This window comes from Odontesthes bonariensis, chromosome 22 (assembly GCF_027942865.1).
Source record: "Odontesthes bonariensis isolate fOdoBon6 chromosome 22, fOdoBon6.hap1, whole genome shotgun sequence".
Taxonomy (NCBI): Eukaryota; Metazoa; Chordata; class Actinopteri; order Atheriniformes; family Atherinopsidae; genus Odontesthes; species Odontesthes bonariensis.
Genome location: NC_134527.1, coordinates 22,116,910 through 22,143,214, shown reverse-complemented (window position 1 = coordinate 22,143,214; position 26,305 = coordinate 22,116,910). Strand labels below are relative to the sequence as shown.

The window sequence follows — 26,305 nt, the reverse complement described above, 5'->3', positions numbered from 1 at the left end:
CCCGACAAAACCAACATGATCACATCATCTGCAAAAAGGCAAAGATGCAATCCTGAATAAACTGAACTGGAAAAACTCTGCAGAAAATTCTGTCCATAAAGATCATGAACAGAATGAGTAACTCCAACACCCACTGGAACAAGTTTAACCAAGTGCTGAAAATACATCTATAATCAAAATAAATGACAAAAATGAATAAAACAAAAAAAAAATGTATGTAATAATGTAATAAACTATTTGAAGAATAAATTGATCAATATGAAGAATACAGAAATAAATACTGGAGTAACAAATAAATTAAGAAACATATTGAATGTATTCCAAATGAAATAACAAATTAAATTGAAAACCCAGAGATACAAGCTTAAATGAATGCAGTTTAAAATTAAAGCAGTAATTGAATTTTGTTCATATTCGGAATTATTTAAAAAAATAATAATAATAAATTCTAGTCGCATTAATTTCATCTAAACTTTTTATCTAAGCATTTATATAATTTTGTATTTGTTTTGGATTATGGCAGTTTCATTGCTCCACAGTAGAGGGACTGGATAAGTATAAAAAGAAGGCCTTATTCCCAAGAAGGACACGGCAATAAGCTTTATCCAAGTCAACACAGTCAGTTTGATCAAATCATTATTTTTAGTATATTAATATAATCGGGATTTTTTTATACTGATTTTTTTTTCTTATTGGGTTCCGTTTTTTATTTTGACATATTTAGGTTTCCATACTCACGTGATTCGTTCTCTTTTCTGTCATCTGATTGGCTATTGCAGTCGGGCAGTGTTTTCAATCTGCGGAACAGGAAAGTGAGGAGAGTAACAGTCAGACAGTGGTTGTTTTTCATGCTTCAAACGGGATTTTTAAAACATTTTTCACAGACACCGTCCCGTTTAGACAGTTCACTAACTGCTGGTGCTTTCTCAGCGTTTCTCCATCCTTTCCTTGTCGGACACTGCACTTCTCCGAGCCGTTAACCATGATGGAGGATGCTAAAAGTCAGGCGGCTCTCTGGATCATCACTGCGGCGTTCGTCGCCAACTTTCCGGCGGTTGGAGCGGCCAAGAGCCCTAACGTCGTCTTCATTTTGGCGGATGACTTCGGCTGGTACGATGTCGGCTACCACAGCTCAGAGATTAGGACGCCAAACCTGGACGGGCTGTCGGCCAAAGGAGTCCGGCTGGAGAACTACTACGTCCAGCCGCTGTGTACCCCGTCCAGGAACCAGCTCATGACCGGAAGGTACCAGGTGAGACCGGCGTCCTGGAGCCTCCTCTGGGCTGGGTTTCAGGTCCTGCACCAAAACTGTTCTCTAAGGCATTTATTATTATTTATCTTACATTTAAATTAGGTTAATTCAAAACATCATATGGAGCACAAGTAAAAGAGAACAGGGGGTACATGTAACATTTTTTTTTTTACATTTTACTTAATAACTCTTTGACTACCTGAAGCACAATAGTCATAATTTAATATAAGACACATATACATGTGTACTAATTAATAATACATTTAATATATCTCCATAAAATTAAGATAGGACTATAATATTAAATATAATCTGTAAAATTGTTACAATTATCCCCCAAAAGAAGCAAAACATTGAAAAAATGTATTCTTTTTACAGTTGTGCATCAACAATCTTTTGCACCATTATAAGACACAATGGCAGAGAAGAAGATTAGAAATCTTCACCACACACTTACAGAAGTGGTGCAACATCGTGCTGCAAACATTGAAAGGATGTGAAGAAAATCAGTTCTCACAACTTAGTAGAAAAAAAAGTGACGAATATCCAGTTAAAAACCTGAAAACATTGAGTTTGTGGTCAAATATCACAAAGAAAAGCCGCAAACTGTCACGACTGAAAGCCTGGAAGTTGGTAAAGAGAGTAAAGTTGACATTTTTGCTTCAAAAGTCAACCAATCGTTTTCCCCGTTTGTTGGTTTTTGTGCTGAAACATTTCGGGCTACTGCCTTAACTGCCGCGTTCCCATCAGGAAAAATTGTTCATGAGAAAACCACGACCCCGTAATTGGTTAAGTATTGATGATAAATACAGGAAAAAATAATTAGCAACACATCGGCATAAACTCAGAGGATGTAGAAGCAGCTTGTGATGAGGAAGTTTGGCAGGAAACGATGTGGACCGGGACTGTAAATGACCTGTTCAGGTGAAGCGGGACCCCAGGTGCCCGCCCGCTGCTCTGGGTGTGTGTTCACTGCTTCTCCTGTGCGTTTATGGCTCGCTGCACGACTCTCTCCAGCGTTGGAAAAACTTTTTTTACACTAAGTTTCCACACAGGCAAAATCCCATGTAGATGTTGATGGAAAAGAAGAACAAAAATACAAAGCCGACTTATTTGAGGATGCTCTTTTTGACCCTTTTTTTTTATTTTTATCATTGCCACCACGTGTTCCGTTGGTTCCCTCTTTGCTGCTATTGCATGTAGCTCGGGTCCTGTTTTCATGCTGGTTTATTTTGTTTTTCTACCTCTCAGATCCACACGGGCATGCAGCACCAAATCATCTGGCCCTGTCAGCCGTACTGCGTCCCTCTGGATGAGAAACTGCTGCCTCAGCTCATGAAGGAGGCGGGGTATGACACACACATGGTGGGCAAGTGGCACCTGGGCATGTACAAGAAGGACTGCCTGCCCACTCGCCGGGGCTTCGACACCTACTTTGGTTTGTGTGTTTTTTATTAATATCTCAGAGCAAGTCTAAAAAAAAAAAAAAATCTTGTCCTTACCAGGTCTTTAAATTAAGTAAACACAACGTCAGATGAACAACACATGATATTTTACACTGTGTCAATGTTCATTTAATAGAAACTAAGTCAAAATACAGAAGCGGTGTGTAAAAAAATTTAAATCAAATAAAACAAACCGACCCTGACTGCTTCCTTAAGAATTAAGAGGGTAAGTAGCCGTAAGGTGCTACTTGTGAGCCATTGATCAATTGCAATTGATTTATAAAAGCAGGGGTTTTATCAGGAGTCCATCATTCTACAGAGAGAAAACCAAACAGCATATCAGCACAAACACCTCATACCAACTGTCAAGCACGGTGGTGGAGGGCTGATGATCTGGGCTTGTTCTGCAGTCACAGGACCTGGACACCTTGCAGTCATTGAGTCCACCATGAACTCCTCTGTATACCAAAGTATTCTAGAGTCAAATGTGAGGCCATCTGTCCGACAGCTAAAGCTTGGCTGAAACTGGGTCATCAACAGGACAAAGATCCCAAACACAGCAGCAGATCTACAACAGAATGTCTGAAAAAGAGAAGAATCAAGGTGCTGCAATGGTCCAGTCAAAGTCCAGACCTCAACCTGACTGAGATGCTGTGGTGGGACCTTAAGAGAGCTGTGCATGAACCAATGCTGCAAACCTCAATGAGCCGAAGCAACGTTGGAAAGAAGAGTGGGACAAAGTTCCTGATGATATCATACAGAATACCATTACTTCAACTTATTTCTGCTAAAGGTGCTTCTACAGGCTGTTGGATCATGGTGTTATTGTTAGTTTTTCACACACTGCTTCTGCAGTTTGTTAAATAATTAACGACACAGTGCAGTATGTCATGTGTTGCTGTTTATCTGAGGTTGTATTCACAAAACTGAAGACCTGTTAAAGACTAGATGTTTTATCTTCACGTCCTGTTACACAGAACATTAGAATTCAAAGAAGATGTACCTTATTTTTCACATGACTGCATACAAAAAGAGCATTTTCTATTTGATTTTTACTTTGAATAAATGTTCCTTCTCGATCGAAGATGTCGACCACGATTCTGTGGCGATCATGAGAAGTTATTCTGCTATAACAGCTCTATTAACAGGATTTATCTCATTGTTGTATCAAAGTTTTCATATCTAAATGTTTATTATTATAAATAAGTCCAAGACAGCGACTGCACGAAGGTGTTAATCCACACGGCTTTTTACTCCCAGTTTCCCATGTTATGTTGTGATATCTGTCCTCATGATGAGCTGCATATTGTGTGCCTCAGGTTACCTGACAGGCAGCGAGGACTACTTCACCCACCACCGCTGTTCTAAAATCCCTCATCTGAACCTGACTCGCTGTGCGTTGGACCTGAGGGACGGAGAGGAGGCCGTCACCGCGTATAAAGGAGTCTATTCCACCGAGCTGTTCAGCCAGAAAGCCATCAACATTATCAGAAAACACAACTCCAGCAAGGTTACACACACACACACACACACACACACACACACACACACACACAGACACTCTTATTAAACTGAAGTGATTTATTCTAACAGCAAAGGATGAGCAGGATTTTTATTCTTGTTTTAAGTCAAGCTGAGTTTTAGATGAATGCAACACAGGTAATACTAAATGTTTCCAAAGATTTATCACTTCTTTTACGTTCGTTATTTGTTTTTGGGGCTTTTTCTCACCGCCGGCCTTAATAATCGGCTTTGAATTTCACTTATACGAAGCAGCAAACTCAGCTTCAGTAACACTTGATGGCAAAAGTAAAACATTGTCAGCTCTGAGGGGGTGAAATCCAAACTTTGTTTTGTTGTCTTTGTCTTTCAGCCGCTCTTCCTCTATGTGGCGCTGCAGGCGGTGCACTCACCCCTACAGGTGCCAGAGCGCTATGTGGCCCCCTACAGTTTCATCAAAGGCCCCCATCGGCGGCTGTATGCCGGCATGGTGTCGGCTATGGACGAGGCGGTGGGCAACATCAGCCTGGCTTTGCGGCAGGAAGGACTTTGGGACAACACGGTGCTCGTGTTCTCCACAGGTGAGCTTCTGTTCCGAGAAAGCTTCTCTGTCAACATCAGGTCGATAAATAAAGGGATGTTTCAAAGTTTAGGCTCCGTTTCGTCATAACTTTTCACTAAAAAGAAGGATTTAGGATGAGCTTTGCAACTTAAACCCTCGGTTGTCAGGGCTACTGCAGTTCTTTACCTTCTGCCAAGATCCATCACCACTTTAACACGCTGCACACCAAATCTGCAGGACGCGTTTCAGATTGTTGTCAGTGGGTTTCTGCTCTCTGTTTTCTCTTGCATGAGATCTCTCTGCTTATTAAAAGCAGAGGCTGATTAAAACTCTAAACCTTGTACTTATTGACCTCGTGGAAATACTCTTTTTGAGTTACTGGACTATTAAGAACGATTCCTTTCCCGTGCTCTCCCGCCTCGGCACCAGTTTGGGGCTTGTCGTTGCCAAGCTGCTTTGCATTCATTTATCCAAGACATCAAGGTGATTTGCATTTTATAACCTGGAAGGTTAACTTTAAACTGTTTGAAACTATGCTCCGATAATTCACTAAATTCTATGCAACTGTATAGAAAAACTCACAAATGATAAAATTATATGTATTAATTGTAGGATTGTGAGAGCAGGAGCTCTTTGAGTTAAATTTTGAATGTGGACACTGTTGTCATTGACCTCAGAGCTGCATCTCAGTAGCTGAAAACAGCCTCTGCAGACCTGGATCTTTGTTGTGGGAACAGCTAAAAGTTCTTTGAGACCTGATCGGGTCATACACAGTGAGCAATAGGAGTGTGCAGAGTGCACCCATAACGCTGAGGCAAAGGTAATATTTGTATTTGTATTGAAATGGATTGAAAATAGCTGTAAAAATTCAGTTTTGGCCTTTCTATACTTAAAATTTAGGAAGTGAAGTGTATAAGTGGTCTTCAGTAAACTATACAGTACAGTACATCCCAAAATTAGCCATTAACACACTCACATTTAATATCAGGGTGGTAATGTAGCTGTGGAGGCTTCTTATAGTATTACTACTCAGGCTGACTTTACCTGGAAAACCGGAACCCATTCATAACCTTTCTAAATTCAACCAAAACATAGCTTTGAACCGCGTATATCATCAGCAACCACACCCTGCCTCCACGCTCAGCATTTCCAACCACAGCTACCTGGTGTCAATCATACCTCACCTAACATCTTTATCTGCTCATGTTCGTCCCTCTGTTTGCACATCGTTCTGTCAGTTCTGCCAATTTGCTTTGTTCTGTGTTGTTTGTTTTTGTAAGAGCCCCCCCTTCCATGTACACGCTCCCACTTAACATTTTGCTAACTTCCTGTTAGCTCCCTCAAACGATCTCACAAACGAACCTTGTCTTCTCATCTCACCTCACCGATCACCGCTCTTTGTGGCGCTTGCTGGCTCTAATTTTGGGCTGTTACTCTGTTTTATACCTGGTGGCAACACGGGGACACTCAGCAGGTGACCCCTCATTGCCGCTGGTTCCTCACGTCAGTTTGTCGCATAAGAGCTTGTACTTCCTACATCCCACAGAATGAATGCAGGGATGTGGCAACGTATCAAGGACGAGAGGATGCAAACATCTAGAAACGTGTGTACAGTGGTGTATTATCTCATCTCATGTGTTGTAACTAGGGCTGGGCGAGTTAACTCGTTATTATCACGTTAACGCATCGATTATTTAACGCCGATAAACATTTTATCGCGCATTAACGCAGGTTTTATTTATTTATTTTGTACAACATTTTTTTTTTAAATTTTATAAACAAAATGTTTTGGGGGGCTTTTGTGTCTTTTAATGGATAGGAAAGTTCAGAGAGACAGAAAGCAGGGAGCAGAGAGAGGGGGAACAACACGCAGCACAGGGCCGTACGATGCGGAACTATAGCCTCTGTACATGGGGCGCCTGCTCAAACCACTACGCCACGGACCAACCCTGTTTTATTATTTATTTTATTATTGTACAAGTCTGTTGCTCACCAGCTTTTATTTTGTAAAAGTCTGTTGCTGTCTGCTGCGGAACCCAAAAATAAAGTAACTGGCGGATCCACCAAACCTGGAGAAGGGTACGGAACTTTTACTCGGCCATTTTCATTTTAAAGTTCTTCCAGACGGTGGAGTCGACAGAACCAAAGTCATCTGTAAACACTGCCAAGTTGAATTGTCTTCTCAGCGTAGTAGTTCCAGTCTAAAATATCACTTAAAGGCAAAACACACAACTGATACCAGCAAGTTATTCAAGGAAACAGACAGTGGAGCGAGGCTTCTACATAAAAACTACATAAAAATGCTGATGTTAAAAGTGTGTTTGCACAACAAATGTTATGGCACTTTCATTCATATGGCAGTACGTTTCAAATAAAACTAAATGCTAAAAGCTATACACTATTGTTGGGTCTAAAAGTTAACTCAGCTGGAACACAGTTCACTCAAGATAACCCCAATCAACAAAACACACAGTGCACAAGATTGTATTTTTACTTGCAAGGGGAGCCGGACGGAGTGACAGAACTTACTCCTTCACCCGTGCTCAAACGACTCCATCCGACTTTCCCCGTGTAGTTCTTTTTATTACACAGCTTAGTTACAATCAGCATATGTAAAACAATCTTGTGAGCAAGATGCAACAAATGTTTCACTGGGACATCTAGTTCCTCACGTGTTGAGTTGTTGCACCACATTCTCCTACATGGGAAGACCAGAGCACCCTGTTTCTCACAGTTCCCTTGAATTACTTTGTATCACACTAAGCAAAGTTCACACACTACATGTTTGTCTATAAAGTGTTGTTTACTCAAAATGAAAATCTATATACAGTTTTCCAACAACTACTTTTGAATTCATTTTTGGATTTTGCGTACAAATGCGATTAATCGTGATTAATCAGGGAAATCATGTGATTAATTAGATTTAAAAAAATGTAATCGTTGCCCAGCCCTAGTTGTAACACGGCTTGCACTTCTTTCTTCCTTCTGAGAGGTAGTCTATCAACACACTGACAAAGAACCTAAAGAGCACAAAAAAAAGTGTGTGTTTTCGGTCCTTCTTGAGTCACATTGAGTTTCTCTCCACGTGACCACGTTGTTGTGAAACTGTTGCTTTGTTTGGAGGATGGAAGAAGCAAAGTTGCGTGTGACGTGACAAGTTAGCAGTTTGCTTTCTGTCGTCACTGCCGCCTCGATTCTCATCCACTCAGGTGCTGCGTTGAGCAGCCAATCGGAGTCATCTGTGTCACCGGCAGACAATTCAACAGGTTGTGCAAGTTGAAGCTAAATGTTAAAGATGAAGTCGAATGTTAAGCGGATTCAAGTGAGATGGATGAAAAAGAAGTTGGTAAAAAAATAAAAAAGACCTCGACTTAGTCCAGTAATGTCGACGTTGTTCAAAGAGAGAAAAAAGAAGGGAGATGGATGTTTACCAATGCTCCAGATGTGCCCGATAACCCAAAATCTACAAAAAAAACAAAACACTTTTGGCTTTGTTACTCTTTCGCAGTATGAGCATACATTTCCAAGCTGAAATTGTAGTGATGACAACAAGCTTCATAGCGCCAAAGCAGAGTCTGTCCAAGCAGATATTCTGGCCCAACACAAATATTTAAAATCTCTCCCCATAGAGATGGCAACTGATGTGCATTTTGGGAGTAGCAGCATTTAAAACGGAGGCTCTCCTCCACCATTTAATAGGAAACCTGCTAAGAAACGCCATGTTTTGCACACTGGATAATCAGGCACGTCTCCCTGGGAGAGACTGATGGAATATTTCCTGCATTGTTTATGTTTTTGGTTCTTTGAGAGTGAGCCTGAAAACAGACCTAATCAGTGAGTTATGTTTGATCGGGGTCAAAGCCATGTTTTCAGGCAGAAACGGGGGGTCAGAGGAGGTGAGGGAGCTGCTTAAAAACACCCTTGTTGTATTATTTTGTCAGTTTGCCAGAATGAGATGGGTTTAATAGATATCTGTGCATGTTTGCCACTTTTCAGAGTTGTGAAATCCAGGAAAATAAGCTTTTGTAGTTCTCTGGATGCCCACTAGAGAGCGGCCTGTTGTTACATTCGTCAGCACTGGACGCTCTGCACAGATGAAAACGATCCACCTTAAAGATATTCGATGAGGAACATAATGTCACCAGTGTGAGCCTTCAACCACTTGAACAAAACATGTGCCTGCTCGCAGTTTTCCACATGTGGAACATCTAATGATTTGCATCTGAGAGTAGGTAACTACTTTGAGGGTTATTTTCAGTGGCATTTGTTTTTTAAAGGGTAATTAGAAAGCAGGAACAATGCTGTGAAGGTGAAGTGCGAGCGTTTTTTATGCCTGTGGTTGGCTGCAGTAGGTGGTCTGTTTCATTGTTCTTCCACACATTTGCTTGGCTCTGATTGGGCCAGACATATGTCGGGCAGGCATTCACTGCTACCCCGAGAAACACACAGAGCTTAAGTATCATGTCACGTGACCCGAGTTAAATCGGTCAAAAAAGTAGTTTTTATCGCTCTCATGGTCAAGCTGTTATCACTGGCTCATATGTGTGGGGGCTTAAATGAGCCCTGAACTCGCTCCCTTTGTGATCAAACTTTCTACAAACTGACTGCATCGCCGGGACTTTACTGTAAGCAAATGAGCAAGAAAAGCTTTGGGGAAACTGGTGGGGAACTGGGAAAGACAGAGCGGGCCTTCAGAGCGCCAGGGCAGCTTGAAAAGACATTAAGGAGCAGACGGTCTTTTCCAGAACAGCTCAGGAATCAACACAGACTACTTCCTGGACTTGCATGACACTCTGCCGCTGAAAGAGGAGCCCTGCCTGGATGCTATTGGTTAAGAGTGTTTATACTGGACCGACGTGCTGGGATGATGACAGTCGGTGTAGCCGCCTGTGTGTGCACTTGTGTAATAGTTGGATATTATGTTGGAGAATTTGTCTTACAGGGGAGACACATGGATGAGCATTGCAGTGTTGTTTCGAGGCATTAGATCACTGGTTCTTAGCGGCTCTGGGGAGGAACGTTTGGGCCTGTCGACTGGCTGTTCCACCACTTTGGTTCAGAACACAATATCTCAACAGCTGTTGGATGGATTGGTGTGAAACGTTGCACCTACAATCATGTTCCCCAGAGGATGAATCCTGCTGACTTTTAACGGTCCTCCGACTCTTCTCGCAGCATCTCCGCTCGGTCGATTTTTGGGGGGTTTTGAGGGAGATTCCTCCAAAACTCTCGGACAGATTGCCAGGACGTTTGTTGCAGACATTAATGTCCCCCCTCAGGATGAATTATTATGACTGCATCAGACAGACAGAAAACTACACACAGAGAAATACTCAGGTGATCAAGTAAAGTGTCGAAGTCTAGGATAGGAGTACCCCAGACAGTAGTTCTTAGTTCTTTTTTTTAAAATTAATCTTCCCATAGCAGGTAAACCAAAAATGTTTTGTGAGTCAAAGTAATTACATGCAGGTGTCAGTAATCACTCATCTTTCAAATCACTTTAAAGAGAGAATTATGAAAAGATTGCCTCAGATATGCAACTTTGCTTCCAAATCTTGCACTACAGTATGGTGGACAATGAGTCTTCCTTAAAGCACATTGTTGTAGTTTCAAATTATTATTTAGTTTATCATTTGCCAAATTTGAAATGTACTCACATTTGGTGCTTGAAGGGTGTGAGGATTGAACTCCAGAGCAGCCTCTGTTCAGTCTAATCAGTTTTCTTTCACTCATCTGTGCCCGTTTTAGTGCCTTTAGGTGCCTTTGAAGAGACAGTGGGGTACGCAGACGAGGGTACAGACAGATCTTTTTACGGCATATGCGCAGAGCGTCGTCCACACCTTCTGATGTTGACATTGTATTCACTCTGATCCTAGAGTTGCCCCTCCTATACTCTGAGATCCTAAAAATATAACACCAACCTGATGTTATGTGTCTAAACAACCAGTCATTTCCATGTTTCCACTTTATCGTGTGAAAATCGGATCTCGACTGATAGTGGCCTCTCACAGATGTGTAGCTACGGCACATAAAGCCAAAAGGATTAGTTGAGGTAATTCAGAAACGTTAGCATCTTTTTAGCTTTTCCAGCAGTGCAGCTTTGACTCCAAAAACTCCAGTCGGCCGAGCTCAGGGGGTTGACTTGAATTGTATTAATAGGAATGGGGGCATCATGTTTTTCGCTCCTAATTTGATGAAGTTAGTCAGGTTGCCACCTGTAAACTCACAACAAAATATTCAACTGTTGCTGACAGTTTCAAAAAGAAGCAGCTTTAATGGCCTGGTTTCAAATGGGAAATGGGAGCAGAAAGCCTACAGGTGGGAGCGTTCTGGGGCCCCGTGAATAAAAAGAACAATAAGCTTATGGACGCCAGTTTCCACCCACAGTCCATTATGTGTAAAAATGAAAATGAAAGAAGCTACAAAGTCTAAAGTAGACATTTTTTTTCATCAGTTGCTAGAGCCAAATTTACAAAAGCACTGTCTCTTCACAGAAGTCCGTGAAAGAACATTCTCACTCAGGTATACAATTATTCAGATCATTTATGAGTGTTATGTTTACCAACAGTTGCTTTCGTGCTGGAGGAAAACGCCATTTAATCCACGTCTTGTCTTCCTGAGTGCGCTGAAAACCTGTTTCCCACAGCTGACCTGCCCTCTATCTTTACCACAACCACCACCGCCAGTAAACTGGGCGGTTTTCTCAGTTTATGTGCGGCGGGCACATAGTGCCACGGTAATGCCAGGGACTGCAGGGTTTTCTTCTAAGATGAGACACACTTCATTTGGAGGGGGGAAAACAAAGAAATTTAAAAGACTGACGAGCTCAAACTTGGCATATTTTTTGGGGTTTTTTGTTTTTTCAGTGAACAGCTTATGTCGCCAAGTCTATGATAATACACTTCAGCTAATTTAAAATGTCTTTTTTCATAGTATTTATGATTCTGTGTCCAGCACAGAATGAGCCCCTATGCTCTGACACTGCTTCACAATCAATAATTCTATTTATAAAGAAATTGTTTTACCGTTTGCGGCTTGCTTACTGTTTGTAGATGAGATTTTTTTTCATCATGTAAAACGGCAGCCACCTTCATCATTACATTCACTTAGATGTCAGACCATCACTTTGGTTTCCTACTCTGTGAGCTTCCTCTTCTTTGGATCAGGATTTGCTGTAACATGATAGAAAAGGCGTGTTGCATTTTGCATACGGGTCATTTTAAGGATGACTTAAGGTTTGGATATTTCTTGGTGTACACACCGCTCTTATTTTATGACTACTGTATGAAACTGTTTTAAGGCCCCTGGTGTCCAGTTTCAGGGAAGCACAGCGTCCATCAGTCATGGTAACGCTGCCTCCTGCTATCAAGCGATCAGTTCTGGAGAGCTCTGCAGTGAACGTGTGAACTTTTGCTTCTTGTGGCTGTTCCAAGCGTGTTATTTCTTTTATTTTCAGCCGGTTCTGAGCCTCGTCTTCTTTGAACAGTGTCTCGTTTGTTAGCATCAGATTAGAGTTTGATGTCTTTGTTTGTTAACAGCTGTTGATGTACTCCTTACACTTCTTTAATAAGAAATTACCTGCAAAAACAGTCACATTTCCGCTCTCAAAAAGGAACGAGGGCGCATGTTAGACTGATCAAATAGAAATATGTTTGCTCAACGTGACTGTATTAAGTTTAGGATTGTTAAACTCAATCACTTTATGCTAATAAACCCTCAATTCAACTCATTTACGTTGAAAAAACATATTTCTCTTTAGCCGATCGAACCCTGTGCCTTCAGTTGTTTTTATTTTTTCTGTGTCACCTTTCCTCCGTGATTTTTTTTTTTTTAACTACATTTTTGTCCCCTGTTGATTGGCAGATAATGGAGGTCAGACGCTCTCTGGCGGCAGCAACTGGCCACTCCGGGGGAGGAAGTGGTCGCTGTGGGAAGGAGGTGTCCGGGGAGTCGGGTTTGTCGCCAGCCCGTTGCTGAAAAAACCCGGTACTGTCAACCGCGAGCTCATCCACGTCTCTGACTGGCTGCCAACACTTGTTGGCCTAGCGGGAGGGAGCACCAACGGCACCAAGTCGCTGGACGGCTTCAACATGTGGAATACAATCAGGTGAGCTCTTTGGACTGTAGCGATATGGCAGATTTCACCCTCGGTCTGGCTTTTGAGCGTGAGATTGGCAGCTCTTGAGTTTGACGGCCTTTCCCTCTCCCTTGCGCCTCTTTCCAATTCTCTCGCTGTGGCTCGCTCAGCCTGTCTTCCTGAACCAGCCACTTTTTCTTGTGGGAGCCCCTTTCCCTTCAATAAGCCCTTTGTTACAGCGGCAATGGGAGCATAAGAGGAGGAAATACCATCAGTTTTTCTCACACAGCCCTTCCATCCCTATTTTACCCCTCTCTGTTTGATGTCCTGCTAATAGATCAGCTAATTAGTTTTATGTAGCAGCATACCTGAGATGTTGTAATTCTTTAAAAAGTAATACACCTAATTGAATATGTAGTGTTTTTTGTGTGCTCTGGGAACTCTGCAAAGTAGCTATTAGTGAATTGTTGAGTCACATGAAGCTGTTTCCAGACCACAGATGTACTTTCCATGTGACTTTGGGTCATCACACGGGCTGTCACCGAGTCCAGTTTGACTGACACATTATATTTGCAAACTAAATGTGGACACAGGGAATGAGGTGAAATTGAGGGCTGCAGCAGAGCCCCAGGAGAAAATCTAGGCTTCGCCAGGACCACAAACTACCACTCACGGCCTCCCCTTGACCCGATTGGCCGACACACTCGTCAGCTGACCGCGGGGCCGCTGGCGTTGTCGGTGCGCACTCCGCGGCGACCCAGAGCCCCAAACTGCTGTTTGTGTTTGCTGCTTTACGGTTTCGCGTTGTTGTAATTGGCTCACAGAAAACATCACCCTGACAGAATTAAAACCAAGCGAAGGCCCAGAACAGCAGGCAGGCGGCAGGGAGTGGGGAGTTATTTTAGTTAGTGTTATCAGACTGTGCGGTCAGCGCGAGTGGTGCGTTTTCTCTGTGGTGGAGTGCGGTCAGAGCCTGGCGAACAACAGCCAGCTGGTTCAGATTTACAGATCCCAGCGGGTTTCACAGTGAATGAGTCAGACATCGTGGTGTGTGTGTGTGTGTGTGTGTGTGTGTGTGTGTTTGTGTGTGTGTTGGTCATGTTTCCATATGTTTGAAAGTAACACTGCTTTTATCTTACAGCAAAGGATTTGCCTCACCCAGGCTGGAGCTGCTGCACAACATTGATGCTCTGTATTACGACATCGCTCCATGTAAGTTCACATTCTCCCATTCTGGCCAATTAATCTGGATTAATGGCTCACTTAAAGTGGTAATTGTTCAGTGGTTGTGAAGGATGTCCAAAATTCCAAGAGGCTCAGTAACCAGCTTATCCCATTAAAACATTATTAAAGTGCTCCCAGATTAAAGATGTCTCCTTTAAAGATATAATTTGTACTTAATTTCTTACATAAACAGCATTACACGAGGTTTTATTGGGGTAAGTATGACAGTCAATCATGATACTGATATCGAGTTATATTTCTGAGCTTTACTGTAAATCTGTTTGCATCGGGTCGCAGGTGGCTGGGGTCAGGCTGTTAACTCTAAATTAACTACAGGCAGTTTAGATCCACTAACAAGCCCAACATGCACGTCTGTGAACCGTGGGAGGATACCTGCCCAGGTCAGTTTAAACTCTCCGAGTCATCCTTCAACCGCCGGTGATGGCAGCGGTTTGATAAAGCCCGAGATGATGGGAACCTCATGTTACCTCCCCTCCACTGTGCTCACGCTGTGCAGGATATGTGTTCCTTCGTTTCTGCTGTCGTAAATCTGCTGTTTTCTCTTCTCTCAGCATGCTTCTGAGTATCAAAGGCTCATTGTTTAAGCCTGAATTCAAACACCAGACTCAAGTCACGGCGGCCGGGGGGGGGGCTAAGAATAGCATGTTACATAACATTTGACTAAAGTCATCTGAGGTTTTTTTTTTTTGATTACTTTTGTTATGAGTGTCTGAATGTTGTTTGAGTGTATTATCGTTGTGTTTCATGAACAAACTCACGTGGCAGTATGTCCATATTAGACAAAGCCAATAAGGTGCTCTGTTATCATCTGATGTAATTACTCAGTGTTGAAATCTGAGATATATTACATTTGAGAGCAGGGTGTGTGTGTTGTTTAACCTCTGATTGTAGGGAGTTTTTCAGGAAATGGGTCATGTGACAGAAAGCACATTGGAAACACAGCAGAGTGGACTCTTGTCTAAACCACTTAATCATTTGTGGACCAAACCACCTCCATCTCCAAGGAGGTAGTTGGACTCTCTTGGTCTGTGGTGGCTATTTCTGCTGCACCTTAGCTGCTTTCCAAAATAGCAGAACAGCAAATTTTATTTTTTGTACCTAAAATTCCTCACAGATGTACCACAGTGGGTTCATAATGGGTGATCGGGAGAACAGATGTGAACCTTTTGATCCACTAAAGAATCAGTTTCTCATTTATTCACCAAAACTGCAGTAGTCTTATCCACCCCATACTAGATGTGTTTTATAATTTAGTAACCCAATGTGAAGCACAGAAATTCACTGGTGCCTTTTCTTGAGCAAACTTCTGTACAAAGATGATGCAAATCATACCTCTTACTGGCTCCAAATTAAAACAAAAAAAGCCATCCACTTAACAATTGAAATTTACAATAATATTCAACAATTGTAAGACATTACGTCTCATTTATTTATATTTTGTTTCCAAACAGCCAGACTTACTCTCCAGGCTTTCTGAAGGTATTTCAAAGGTTTTCTTTGGACTTTGGTTGCTTTTTTTACTCATTTTCAGTCTAGTTCTTGTGTTTTTTTCTTTGTTTAAGCCACTATGAATCATTCAAGCAGAAAAAAGGCTTCTAACTCAAGGGATGAACCAGTGCTGTGTCGACACATAACAGACAACTTAGCAAAGAACCAGTTTTAAATTGTATCTTTAGGCACTTTGTTACCAGCAGCCTGTCACAAAGACACATCATCTGTTCCCATTTCTTTAGTTTCATCTATGAAAAACGCCAAAGATAACACAGTTTGACAGACAGAAAATAGTATTTTTGCTCCAACAAGCTGATTCCCAAAGAGCTATTAGCTGAAAACTTGGCATATCTCAGCAGGGTGTGCAGTGCGTCCTTAAAACATTTGAGGAAACTGGACAAGTGGAGGACAAAAGAAGAAGTGTCAGGCCTAAAAAAAACTATCTACAGCAGATGAACAGTATCTGAAAGTGATGTCCTTAAGAAAGAGGAAAACATCAACAAAAAAAACAACAAAAGAGCAAAGACCCGACACAGGACCTGAGAGATGCATCTGAACCTTCAGCTGATCCATCTGCTGTTGGCCCAAGCCTCATCAGAAATGGGCTCCATGGAAGGGTGGCTGTCAAGAAGCCGTTCTTAAGGAAGGGAAACGGGGAGAAAAGGCTGAGCTGTGCCAAATGACACAAGAAGTGGACTGAAAATCAGGGGCAACTTATGGAGGGATGAATCCTCCCCAGAGCCCGAACCTCAACATTATTAAAGCAGTGTGGGATCATCCTGACAGAGAACAGAACAAAAGGCAGCCGACAGGTTGCAATGAAAGAAAATCTAGCACAAAACATGAATTTTGCTGCCTGTGAAACCAAAACAAGCCGCCGCACGACACTAAAATGCTCTATTGAGCTGCAGGATTAAAAACAAAACAAACGTATGAACAAAGTTGTAACTCAGTTGAAATCTCTCATCTGTCATCAAAACATCTAATTAGTTTCAATTTAAGAGAACACAACTCTGGAAAGTCCAGTCACTGATTCACCGTGTTTTTTAAGACAGGACAGCTTAATCCAGTGGTGCTCAAATTATCCTCCAAATGTACTGGTGGTAATTACCATCTAAATCATGATAATAAAAAAAAGCCAGAGAAGAACAACAAGGCTGCTTTACAAGCATTTACCATCGTGTTTTATGTTCGAGTGTTGGTCACCAACGTGACAAGCAGCCTCCCTTCTTGAGATTCTTCTTCTCTTGCTTCTTTCTGACTGAGCCAGCCTTTCTTTGAGACCTCACTCCACACGTTTCTTCCCCCTTTTTTTTGTCTCAGCCTCTTGTCAGGCTTCTTTGGGTTTCTCAGTTTAATTCATGAAAAGACATTTTCCTTTTTTCTTTTTTATGAACATACTTTTTCTCCTTTCAAGTCTGCTGTGAAAGTCCCTCTTCTTTGCTGTGGCAGGTCTGCTGAAACGGGTCACAGAGGGGTCCCTGAACCCTTCGCTTTTTTAAGAGAGAAAACCTGGACTCGGCCCAATTTTAATTCAGCCCCCAAATTTCCCCTCCACACTCCCCTGCTCTCCTTCTAGTAATTTCTCTGCTCACTAAGAGGCTCTTCCTAATGTTCCTCCCCCTTCCGCTCCCTCCTCCTTCCTGAGCCCATTTCGGGATCATCCCGCTGTGGATGAAGAGGAGCTCGTCCTGCTCGAGTCTGTTGGGGTTTGAGGTCATTTTCCTTCAGTTTGCAAGAGCTGGCGAAGAGCTAAAATAAATCAAACCCTGATGTTTGCAGTGCTTGAATTACTTATCACCCCACCTACTTACATAAAAGTGCTCACACCTAATTGAACACCCCATTGTTGTGCAACAGTGTGAGCTCTGCGAGTCGGCTCAGTTCAGGGAGCGCTCCACATTAAACAGATGAGCTTAATGCATGCGAGAGCAATTAAGATACCCGCATGTCATTTGCGCAACGATCAGTGAAGAATTGAATGTCAAAGCTTTTTATCGTGTGGTTTTGAAAACGCTGAGATCGGAAATGTTTTAACTCTCCAGTCATGTCGCTGTGGTGGAACCGGCTCTGCTAAACGAGCTCCAACGCAGGCTCTGTGTGGTTGCAGACTTGTCTTTATGCAGAGAATGTGAGGAACTACTTGTTTTTGACAGCGTCAGGGGGCCAAAATCACTTGCAAATCTGTCTAATCAGGACCATATTGTCAGGGTCAACCACGGCACGAACCTGAGAATTCTCCCAAGGCCAGATCTCTCTGTTTTTTGGGAAAACGTAGACACGTGTGCTCGCTTTTGGTTGGCATTTTCCATAAGAACAGAAATGGCTCATGGCAGGAGGCTACAGAGATTTCTGAATAAATTATTTACCTTTGCTTAATGAAGCTGGTGAAATGATGCCAAGTGGTAACTGTTCCGGTTGTCCTGCATGTGTGTATCAGTTCTGTATCTGCAGAACTGCTCTAATGGCACATTACTCTCTGCACTTGGCATACACGGAAGACCGGTGCTGAGTCCACTACTTTACCACGATGTATTTGTTAAATTCCTCCAGCCAAGTTCCACGTGTTCGAGGAAATTCATACATAGGACTCTTCTTTAACAGAAGGAGTAATTTCAATGAGTTTTGTTTGTTTTGACCACTCAATTCCTGCTGTTTCATAGCTGATTTTATGGCATTAAAGAGGCCTTTCTTATTGGCATATTTATTTGAACACCTTCACTCGATACCGACTGATTTTCAGGTATGCACTTCAACTCGGAGCCAGTCTACCTTCTCTTTTGGTTTACATGGATATCCACAGAGGGGGCTTTGTGTCCAGCGTTGGTCTAATATCATCCTGATCAGCGATTTGCGGTGTTTTTTAAGGTGGATAACCTGCATGATCAGCTCTGTCCTCTGCTCTCTGCAGGTCCTGGCAGGCAGAGTCGGTTAACTTTGGCTCGGGGGGTCAGCGCAGACTCGTGGGCCAGCTCCAGCTTCAATACGTCCATTCACGCAGCCATTCGAGCCTCAAATTGGAAGCTGCTGACTGGCTACCCTGGTCAGTGTCCTCTGTTACCTGAAATTACTTGTTTAGTCTAAGTGTGAGACTCAGACACTCTTTTGCACACATTCACATTTTGCACGTATTTCTGGTAATCTGCAGCGTTGACAGTATTAATACAGCAAGTCCTGCAATGTTAGGTAACACTATTATCAGCAAATAGTGCACATTAGAATTTAATTTGACATAGAATGAGACTAACATGCTGTTTGCTCTTGTTAAATTCCCATTGTTTATGCAAAATACTACCCCCCTTAAATAAAAATCGAGTTTTTAACTTTGTTAACATATCTTTAACATGTTTCCTGCGTGTCAGAAGGCATGTCAGTGCCCCGGGTTCAGGACATCTTCCTTGAATCTTCAAAGCACAGCCTGTATGTTCTCCATAAATGATTGAAGGATGCGATCCTGACTACTTGCTGGGGCTTTACAGATAATTTGTGGGAAACTAGTTAAATGGGAAGCCAGTAGTTAGCTCAAGCCAGGTGTAGGAGACAGCAGAAGCAAGGAGGGAAAACCACTAGATGTGTTTAACAAAAGCAGATGAGTTCTCTTTATGGCTTTGATGGTACAAAATCAGACTCCATTATGCCTTAAGGTCTTATCTAAAGATGTTAAACTGCAACAAAAGTGTCCTGTTCAAAAAATATCAGCGGACACAGGCTTGTCTTTAAAGTAATTATAAAGCAATTGGGTTAGTTTATTACTATTTTTTAATATTCATATTCATTTGGACAGACTGAACATAGCAGAACAACCTATCCTCCCTCCACTCAGCCATGATTATCCTCTCCCAGAGAGGCACTAATTGCACATGTACATATATTTAAATATATACACAAGGTTATATGTTGTAGGTTCCCTACACAAGCATACATGCAAATTCAAATACATACCTTAATGTGTAGATTGTGCATTGCGTGCATACCAATAAAAAATTAAGCCATGCTTTTTTTTTTAACCCCTTGTCCTGTCCAGCATTATGGCAGCAGAATTGTTATCTGAATACCGTTTATGCCAAACACATTTGCTATGCCAAGGGAAGCTTTATGGATGTAAAGATCCCCTTGATGCCTATCAACTCCTTATTTATTTATTTTTGTTACAATACTTAACATGTGATAGTGCCGAACCGGACCGGGGGACAGAGAGAGTTAAGCCATGCTTAAATTCACAAGCATACACATATGGATCAGTATTAATCTGCATATCCTCACCAAATCAAGCGGACAAAAAAAGTAAATGCATAATAAACGCACTACACATGTAACATTGGCATACGAGCCAATGTAGCGGCATCAACGTATAACGTCTGAATTTATCAATTGTTAATGGGTACCAGAAGTGGCTTTTAGTTTACCTTGATACTTTGAGTCTGGATCCCACACGTAGAGGAATTTATGCCTGGACCTCTGAGTGAGCACTTTATTTTCTCTACCTGTATGAACTGTATCAAATCACTCAGCCAAAGAGACGCTTCAGGTTGGGGTCGGTTGATTTCCAGTGTAGCAATATTCTCCTACGCGCGAGTAAAGTTGCAAAAGCAAGTTATGTCTTTTCTTACTTTTTCTCACTGGTGGAATGATTTGGGTCGGCGACACCAAACACGACCGCCGCTGCATTCGGTTGGAGGTCGATGCCGAGCGCTTCTGACGATGTTTTACAAACTATAGACCAGTAATTTGTCAAAGCGGGAGCATGTCCAAGACATGTGGGTTAGATTTGCAGGAGTGTTTTGACACCGGTCACAACTCGCATCCACAGTGGGATATATTTTTGCAAGTCTCGCCCTAGAAAGATGGATACGGTGCAGGACTTTGAACTGTATTATGCTTTAATTTTGCGTATCAGGTGCCGCTATTCGCTCTCTGCAAAGCCTTGTTCCAAATACCCTCATCTGTTTCATCGCCTCGCTCATCCATCCAGCGTGCTCTGAGCTTTATAAGGGTCGGGCTTTTAAGAAATTCTTAAAAGAAAACAATTCCTTGTCCTTGAAATAAGCCTTTTTGAGTCGAACGGTAACTCCATTCATTTTATTTCATCATTTTTAACTGCACCGTGGATGTCGGCCCTGTCCAGTGCGACTTTGAGCTGCCAGCTGTCTTCCAGACAAGTGAAATCAATAAGTTTCGTCTCTATTTGTCTGTGGGTTACTGCTATCAGTTTCAGAGCCTCCGTGTGGGACGATACAGCCGGTAAAGACGATCGATAATACTAATTACACATGTACATGTATATAAATATACCTGCACAAGCACACATGCAGACGGACATGCATACCTAAATGTGTAGTGACTTTATTCCACAGCATCCTTCGTTGGAAATTAGCTTGAGTTGCAGTAACTACCTGCAAATACTGTAGACTATTTAAACGATTAAACACTTTATTTTTGTGGTCAAAAACCAGATGTTTGCAGGTGTTATTGTTTAGTTTTTTTTAGAGGTGTAAAAAGAGCTAATGAGCACAAGCGGGGCCTGTCAGTCACTTTTGTTCACAGTCACTCTACTCCAGTGAGGATTGCCGCTTCAACCCTGTTGCACCATTTAAATATGTTACGTTTCTGTTATTGTTAAAACCGATCCAACGTTGATTTTTACTTTTCTGATCCTTCCTCTTGGATGCAACTTCAGCTCTCTGGTCCAAACACTTATGGCTGAATCACCCCAGTATTAGATATGCCCATTGCATACCGCAGCAGAGACAGGGAAAGGGTTTAATATGTGTTTTTTTTTTATTATTATTCAAACTGTAAGATTTTTAAGAGCACAGATGAGGTTTTTAAGTGATTTATAGCTGCTGGAGCATTACCCACTTTGAGGAATGCTGCTCTGCACTGCTTCCCATCAACATGACGCCAACTGAACGCGTTGGCATCATGTCTGACAAATTTTCTTTGAAAGCGAACGGGACAGGGAGATAAACACGGCTGCTCGTCCTCATGGCGTCTCCTGGATAAATGGTTGGAACAGCGCCGAGTTGGAGTCGATAAAGGTTTAACAAAAGTTTACTGAAATGACTCCAATGCAGAAAAAGTAGGGAGATCTCTGACTGAGTTAATGCAGTTCCAGTCTGTTATATTTAAGACATTGAAAAGTCTTTGAAAAGTAATATGCCAAGTAAACACGGCACATCAGTGGACTGGGCATAACAGGCAAATAATCCCAGCTGTTTTCATCAATGAAAGAAAAATCAATTGCCCGTCTAGATTTGCCTATAAATGTCTGTGGCACACTGGTGCCGGGGCATTTTACATTTGCAAGAACTCAATAATGGAGCATCCATAGCAGTTGAGTCAGAGTAGGCTACCGACTCTAAAGAAGTAGATTAAAGCAGAAAAACCTGCTTCTGATGATCCAGATAAGAAAGAAACCCTGCGTTCAGAGGAAAGATTACGGTCTAAAAATGCCAAAATTGGGCAAAGAGTGTGTAATTACACTTACTGGCAAAAGGGGAAAACAAAAGGTCTTAATCTTTCTTTAAGAAATGTTTTATGATCATATTCTGTGCTTGTAAGTAAAATGTTTTTTTTTTTTTGTTTTTTTTTTAAAGTATCAGATGATGAGTGGTAAAAGGAAACTAAAAAGCTTTCTGTCTGAAATGTAAAGAAAATGGAAATGCTTACGTGTGGTATATCTGGCCTGCTTTGATTCTCTCAGGCTGTGACGTTTGGTTCCCCCGGCCCGGCCACAACAGCTCCGAGTCCGGCTCCTCTACGGTGGATCCTCTGAAACCCGTGATGCTGTTTGACGTACAAAAGGATCCGGAGGAGAGGCATGACGTGTCGGCAAAGTTCCCTAATGTGGTGGAATACCTCCTCAATAGACTCCAACACCACCAGAAAAGGGCTTTGCCCATAAACTTCCCCGACGACGACCCCAGATGTGACCCGGGCCCCACTGGAGCCTGGGGGCCCTGGGCTTAGACTGATAAGGCTCATGCACTTTGTTTACTGTGAATCCTACCAGCAGGAAGTATCACGAAGAGGTGCGAACGTATCCTTTTAGTCTTTGATAAGAATTGAATGTTTCTCAAACACAGCTCTGCTTCTCATTCTGACGAGTTTGTATCGCAACAATTTTCTTTTTTTCATGCAGAAACTCAAAGAGACTTCATTCATGAACTGATTGTCATGAGCCCGTAATGTTTCTGCTTTGTTAGCTGCTCATGGTGTTTATTTGTGAAGACTATCTCTCTGCTGTTTCAGGTATTTGCACTTTTTATCTGCAGGGCTGCGTATGTTTGCCAAACAAAGCCACACGGTAGCAGCCCGGCGCTGTTAACTTGAGAGAAATACTTCGCCAACCAAACACTGGTGGGTTTATTTTTCTTGAACATTTAAGAGTGAAGATTTTGTGTTATGGAGAGAAACATAGGTGCGGACGACGTCGATTTTACTCCGATTTTGACATTTAAAGCTGCACCGATCAATATTTTTACATTCAAAATGAATGACGTGACCTAGCATACAGATCTGCGATGAATCCAAAGAGTATTGTCATGTCTAAAGACTGCTTTAGCTTCTTTGAGCTTGTTGTTTTTAGCCTCGTTTCCACTGTCAGTACGGTTCGGGTCATTTTGTATCGGTACGGTACGGGTCGGGTCGCTTTGGGGTCAGCTTCGCGTTCCCACTGTACAAAGGGGACCCTCAGAGGTGGGCGGAGTGCGTGCCGAAGCGTAAATAGCATCCATAATTTACCAAACTTATTGCACTTACTCTAGCACTAGTTGTGCTCTTAGCTGTTTGGTTTTGGAAGGAAATGCACTTATGATTTCTTGTGACCTGAAGTTCTTTTGCCTACCGATGTGGAACACACTTATTGTAAGTCGCTTTGGATAAAAGCGTCTGCAAAATGACCGTAATGTAATGTAATGTAATAATTTCGAACCACCTCCAGTGTTTTTCGGTCCACGCCGCTCCTGCTGTTGGGGTCCTTGATCCGCCGTTACTAGCTTCTTCAGCTTCTTCAGCTTAATGCGACACTGGCTCGCGGTGCGGTTGAAACCACTCTCTGCCATTTTTGCGGCAATCAGCTGGAAAACTTTTTCGTTTCGCACAGCACCATCGAGCTGGCGCTGCACAGCCTCCTCACCAACAACGGAGAGCAGAGCCTGGAACCGGTCCTGTGTGCTCGGCATCCCAAGCAGAAGGGTTACAAAAATGGTAACGGGTACCATGGGACCGGTACGCTTTTGTGGTAGTGGAAACACTGAAATAAGCAAATTGTTCTGAACCGACCCGTACCGGACTGCATAGTGGAAACAGGGCTTTTGTTAGCCCGATTATAACGTCAGCACTTTTTATGTCGTTCCTGAATATTCTTATATTCATTCAATATTCATATTCTGGAGTTGTTGTTTTTTTCTCCTCGACCTCTTGGATGTCATTTTAATTGTCCCCCTGGTGGCTGTTTTTGGTATAAATGATAAACCTCAGATTGATTTATTATATTGCCCAATGCTATTAAAAAAAAAAAAAAGCTGTATGTCAACATGATTGACATCTGTTTAAAAAAACACTGAATAAGTTGTTCTCCAGTAAACATTACTGTGTTCTGAGATATCTCCGGGACGCGTAGTACTGATTTTACTGCAAATAACGTAGTTTTGAAGGCTGATTTTTAGCCACGTGCTCAACCAGTTGAAGAGAAACAAGACTTTTGATTTCTAAAAGCTATTTTAAGTTGCAGTTCACATTTACGTGAGTTGTTCCACCTCTGAGTCCATACAGGATGTCTGTTGCTGTCTGGGTTGTGAAACCCTTTGTTGCAAATGATATATTTCTGATTTTGGTATTTATGAATAAAACTAATGTGAGTTGACTTCATTGGGTTTGGTGTTTTGCTGTATTTCTACTTTACTGGCGTCGAAGTTTATTAGGAGTAACAGAAAACAGTCAGTTTATTAGCGTCTGTTCACATTGGGCTCGTAAAGACGATTCTGAAAGAGTGTAGTACGAAGATCAAACATTTTTTCAGAGTGTTTTAAAGTTACATATGAGAAAAGGTGGCTGGAATCTGCAAAATAAAGAAAAATGAAACTTTTCGGAAAGCAAAGCATACAAAAAACACTTGCTTCGGTTGTTTTTAGTCTTTTGCATATAAGGGGACAAAACCAGCCAACGCTTTACTCACTTGGCTGATCACATGATCGATTGCTTCCACTGGTTTAATATGAATTAATATGGTCAACACTCACTGCCGTGGAAGAATAGTTAAAGCATACCCGACTGAAAAAAAAATTCCAATTACTATTCATGTTTCCGCTCATATCCAAAACGTGTTCGTGTTTGTCTTCTTGCTCCAGGTTATGTCAGTGCTGCCAAACCTGGGTGACACAAAAAGAAGGTGCAAACTAAAACTCTAAAGATTCAGACTTGCCTTCTACCACAGAAAGGTGCTGGTGAGGTGAAGATCATTTCTGTTTTGAAACATGGTTAAAATCTCGAGTTACAGCTTTGCATGATAAAAGGCCACAAAAGGTTAAATAGCAGTGTCAGCTTAAAGCTTTTGTTTCTATACTGTCACCACTTAATTATTTTACAAAAATCTGCTTTTTCCTCTAAAATCTAATCAGTTTATCTTTGAGTCCAACTGAAAGTACAGAGACATTTCCTCGGTCTTGAGGAAAGATTGGATTAACAAAAAGGGGCTGAATGGATTAGGGTTGTTCATTTGTCTAATGCGTGCTTCCTCCATCCTCCTGCCTGTGGCCCAAAACTCAATCACTGAAATATTGTGAAGGATCTCTCAGTTCCTAAAATGAACCTATAAAAAAAGAGAAGGCTTGTAGGGGGTGCTTTGCACCATGGTCTGTTTTGGCATCTGGGATGTCAAAAGGGCGTCCGATTCATTCATCAAACGCCTTAAATTCTCATCCAACAGAAATAATAAAATACAGCTGTATGCTCCAAAAAACAAAAGTAATTTAAATGACGTTGGTTTAAAATGACAGCTCTAAGTAGTAATGGGATGGACTCGGGTGATAACATCATCTGCTGGTTAATCGGCACAAGATGCCTTCCGGTACCTCTGCGGTAATTTGGCTTCAGCGGAGTTTGTCATTTCTTATGTCAATATATCAAGTTTTTAAATATATTCTACGAGTTTTATGATTAAGTGTTGTGCACACCAAGTGCTCAAATCTTAAACTATTTTATTTCTTTTTACCAAGAAAGAAGAAACCATAAAAAGAGACTAAAATGTACTCTTTTTTAAAAAAAATTTTTAGGATACCTTTTCCTCTTCCCTTTGCCCCAAACATTATGAGTAGCTGATAAATGGCATTAGCTGTCTGTTTCTACTTAGATTTAAAAATGTGAAGAATTCCGTGTACACTTCAAGTATCTGATATTATGACTTCAGCAATAACCTCCACATTCCAGACATTTATGAAAGTATTATTCTCATGGAGATAGGGTGAAGCTTCCTGTGGGACCCTGAAAAGAACAATTTTATTAATCCATCATACAAAGCAAACATAGTTGAGGGTCATCATTAGATATATCTCAAATGGGATAATCTGCATATTTGGAATCTGACCAGGAGAAACTAGTTTCCTTAATATATACACACACTCTGCCCTCTGGCCCCTCGATGTTTGACCTCCCACTGGCAGGAGCATGCAGGCTACCACAGGAAATGCTCCCTACAGGGTGTCGGTGGCCCGTCCCAATGTGGACTGTGACCC

The 26,305-nt window shown here is 41.9% G+C and overlaps 1 protein-coding gene across 2 annotated transcripts; it reads left to right on the top strand.

The window, feature by feature from the left end:
* The first annotated feature begins 787 nt into the window (after positions 1-787).
* On the top strand, positions 788-24,361 carry arsb (arylsulfatase B). Of its 2 annotated transcripts, XM_075456160.1 has the most exons (8): positions 788-1,252; positions 2,504-2,690; positions 4,017-4,207; positions 4,571-4,778; positions 12,623-12,866; positions 13,978-14,048; positions 18,484-18,615; positions 22,276-24,361. In XM_075456160.1, the coding sequence occupies exons 1-8, from the start codon at positions 983-985 to the stop codon at positions 22,539-22,541; spliced, it is 1,569 nt and encodes a 522-aa protein (XP_075312275.1). In that variant the 5' UTR covers positions 788-982; the 3' UTR covers positions 22,542-24,361. The 2 variants fall into 2 exon arrangements, with proteins under 2 accessions (XP_075312275.1, XP_075312276.1); XM_075456161.1 differs by lacking the exon at positions 18,484-18,615.
* Positions 24,362-26,305: the final 1,944 nt, after the last annotated feature.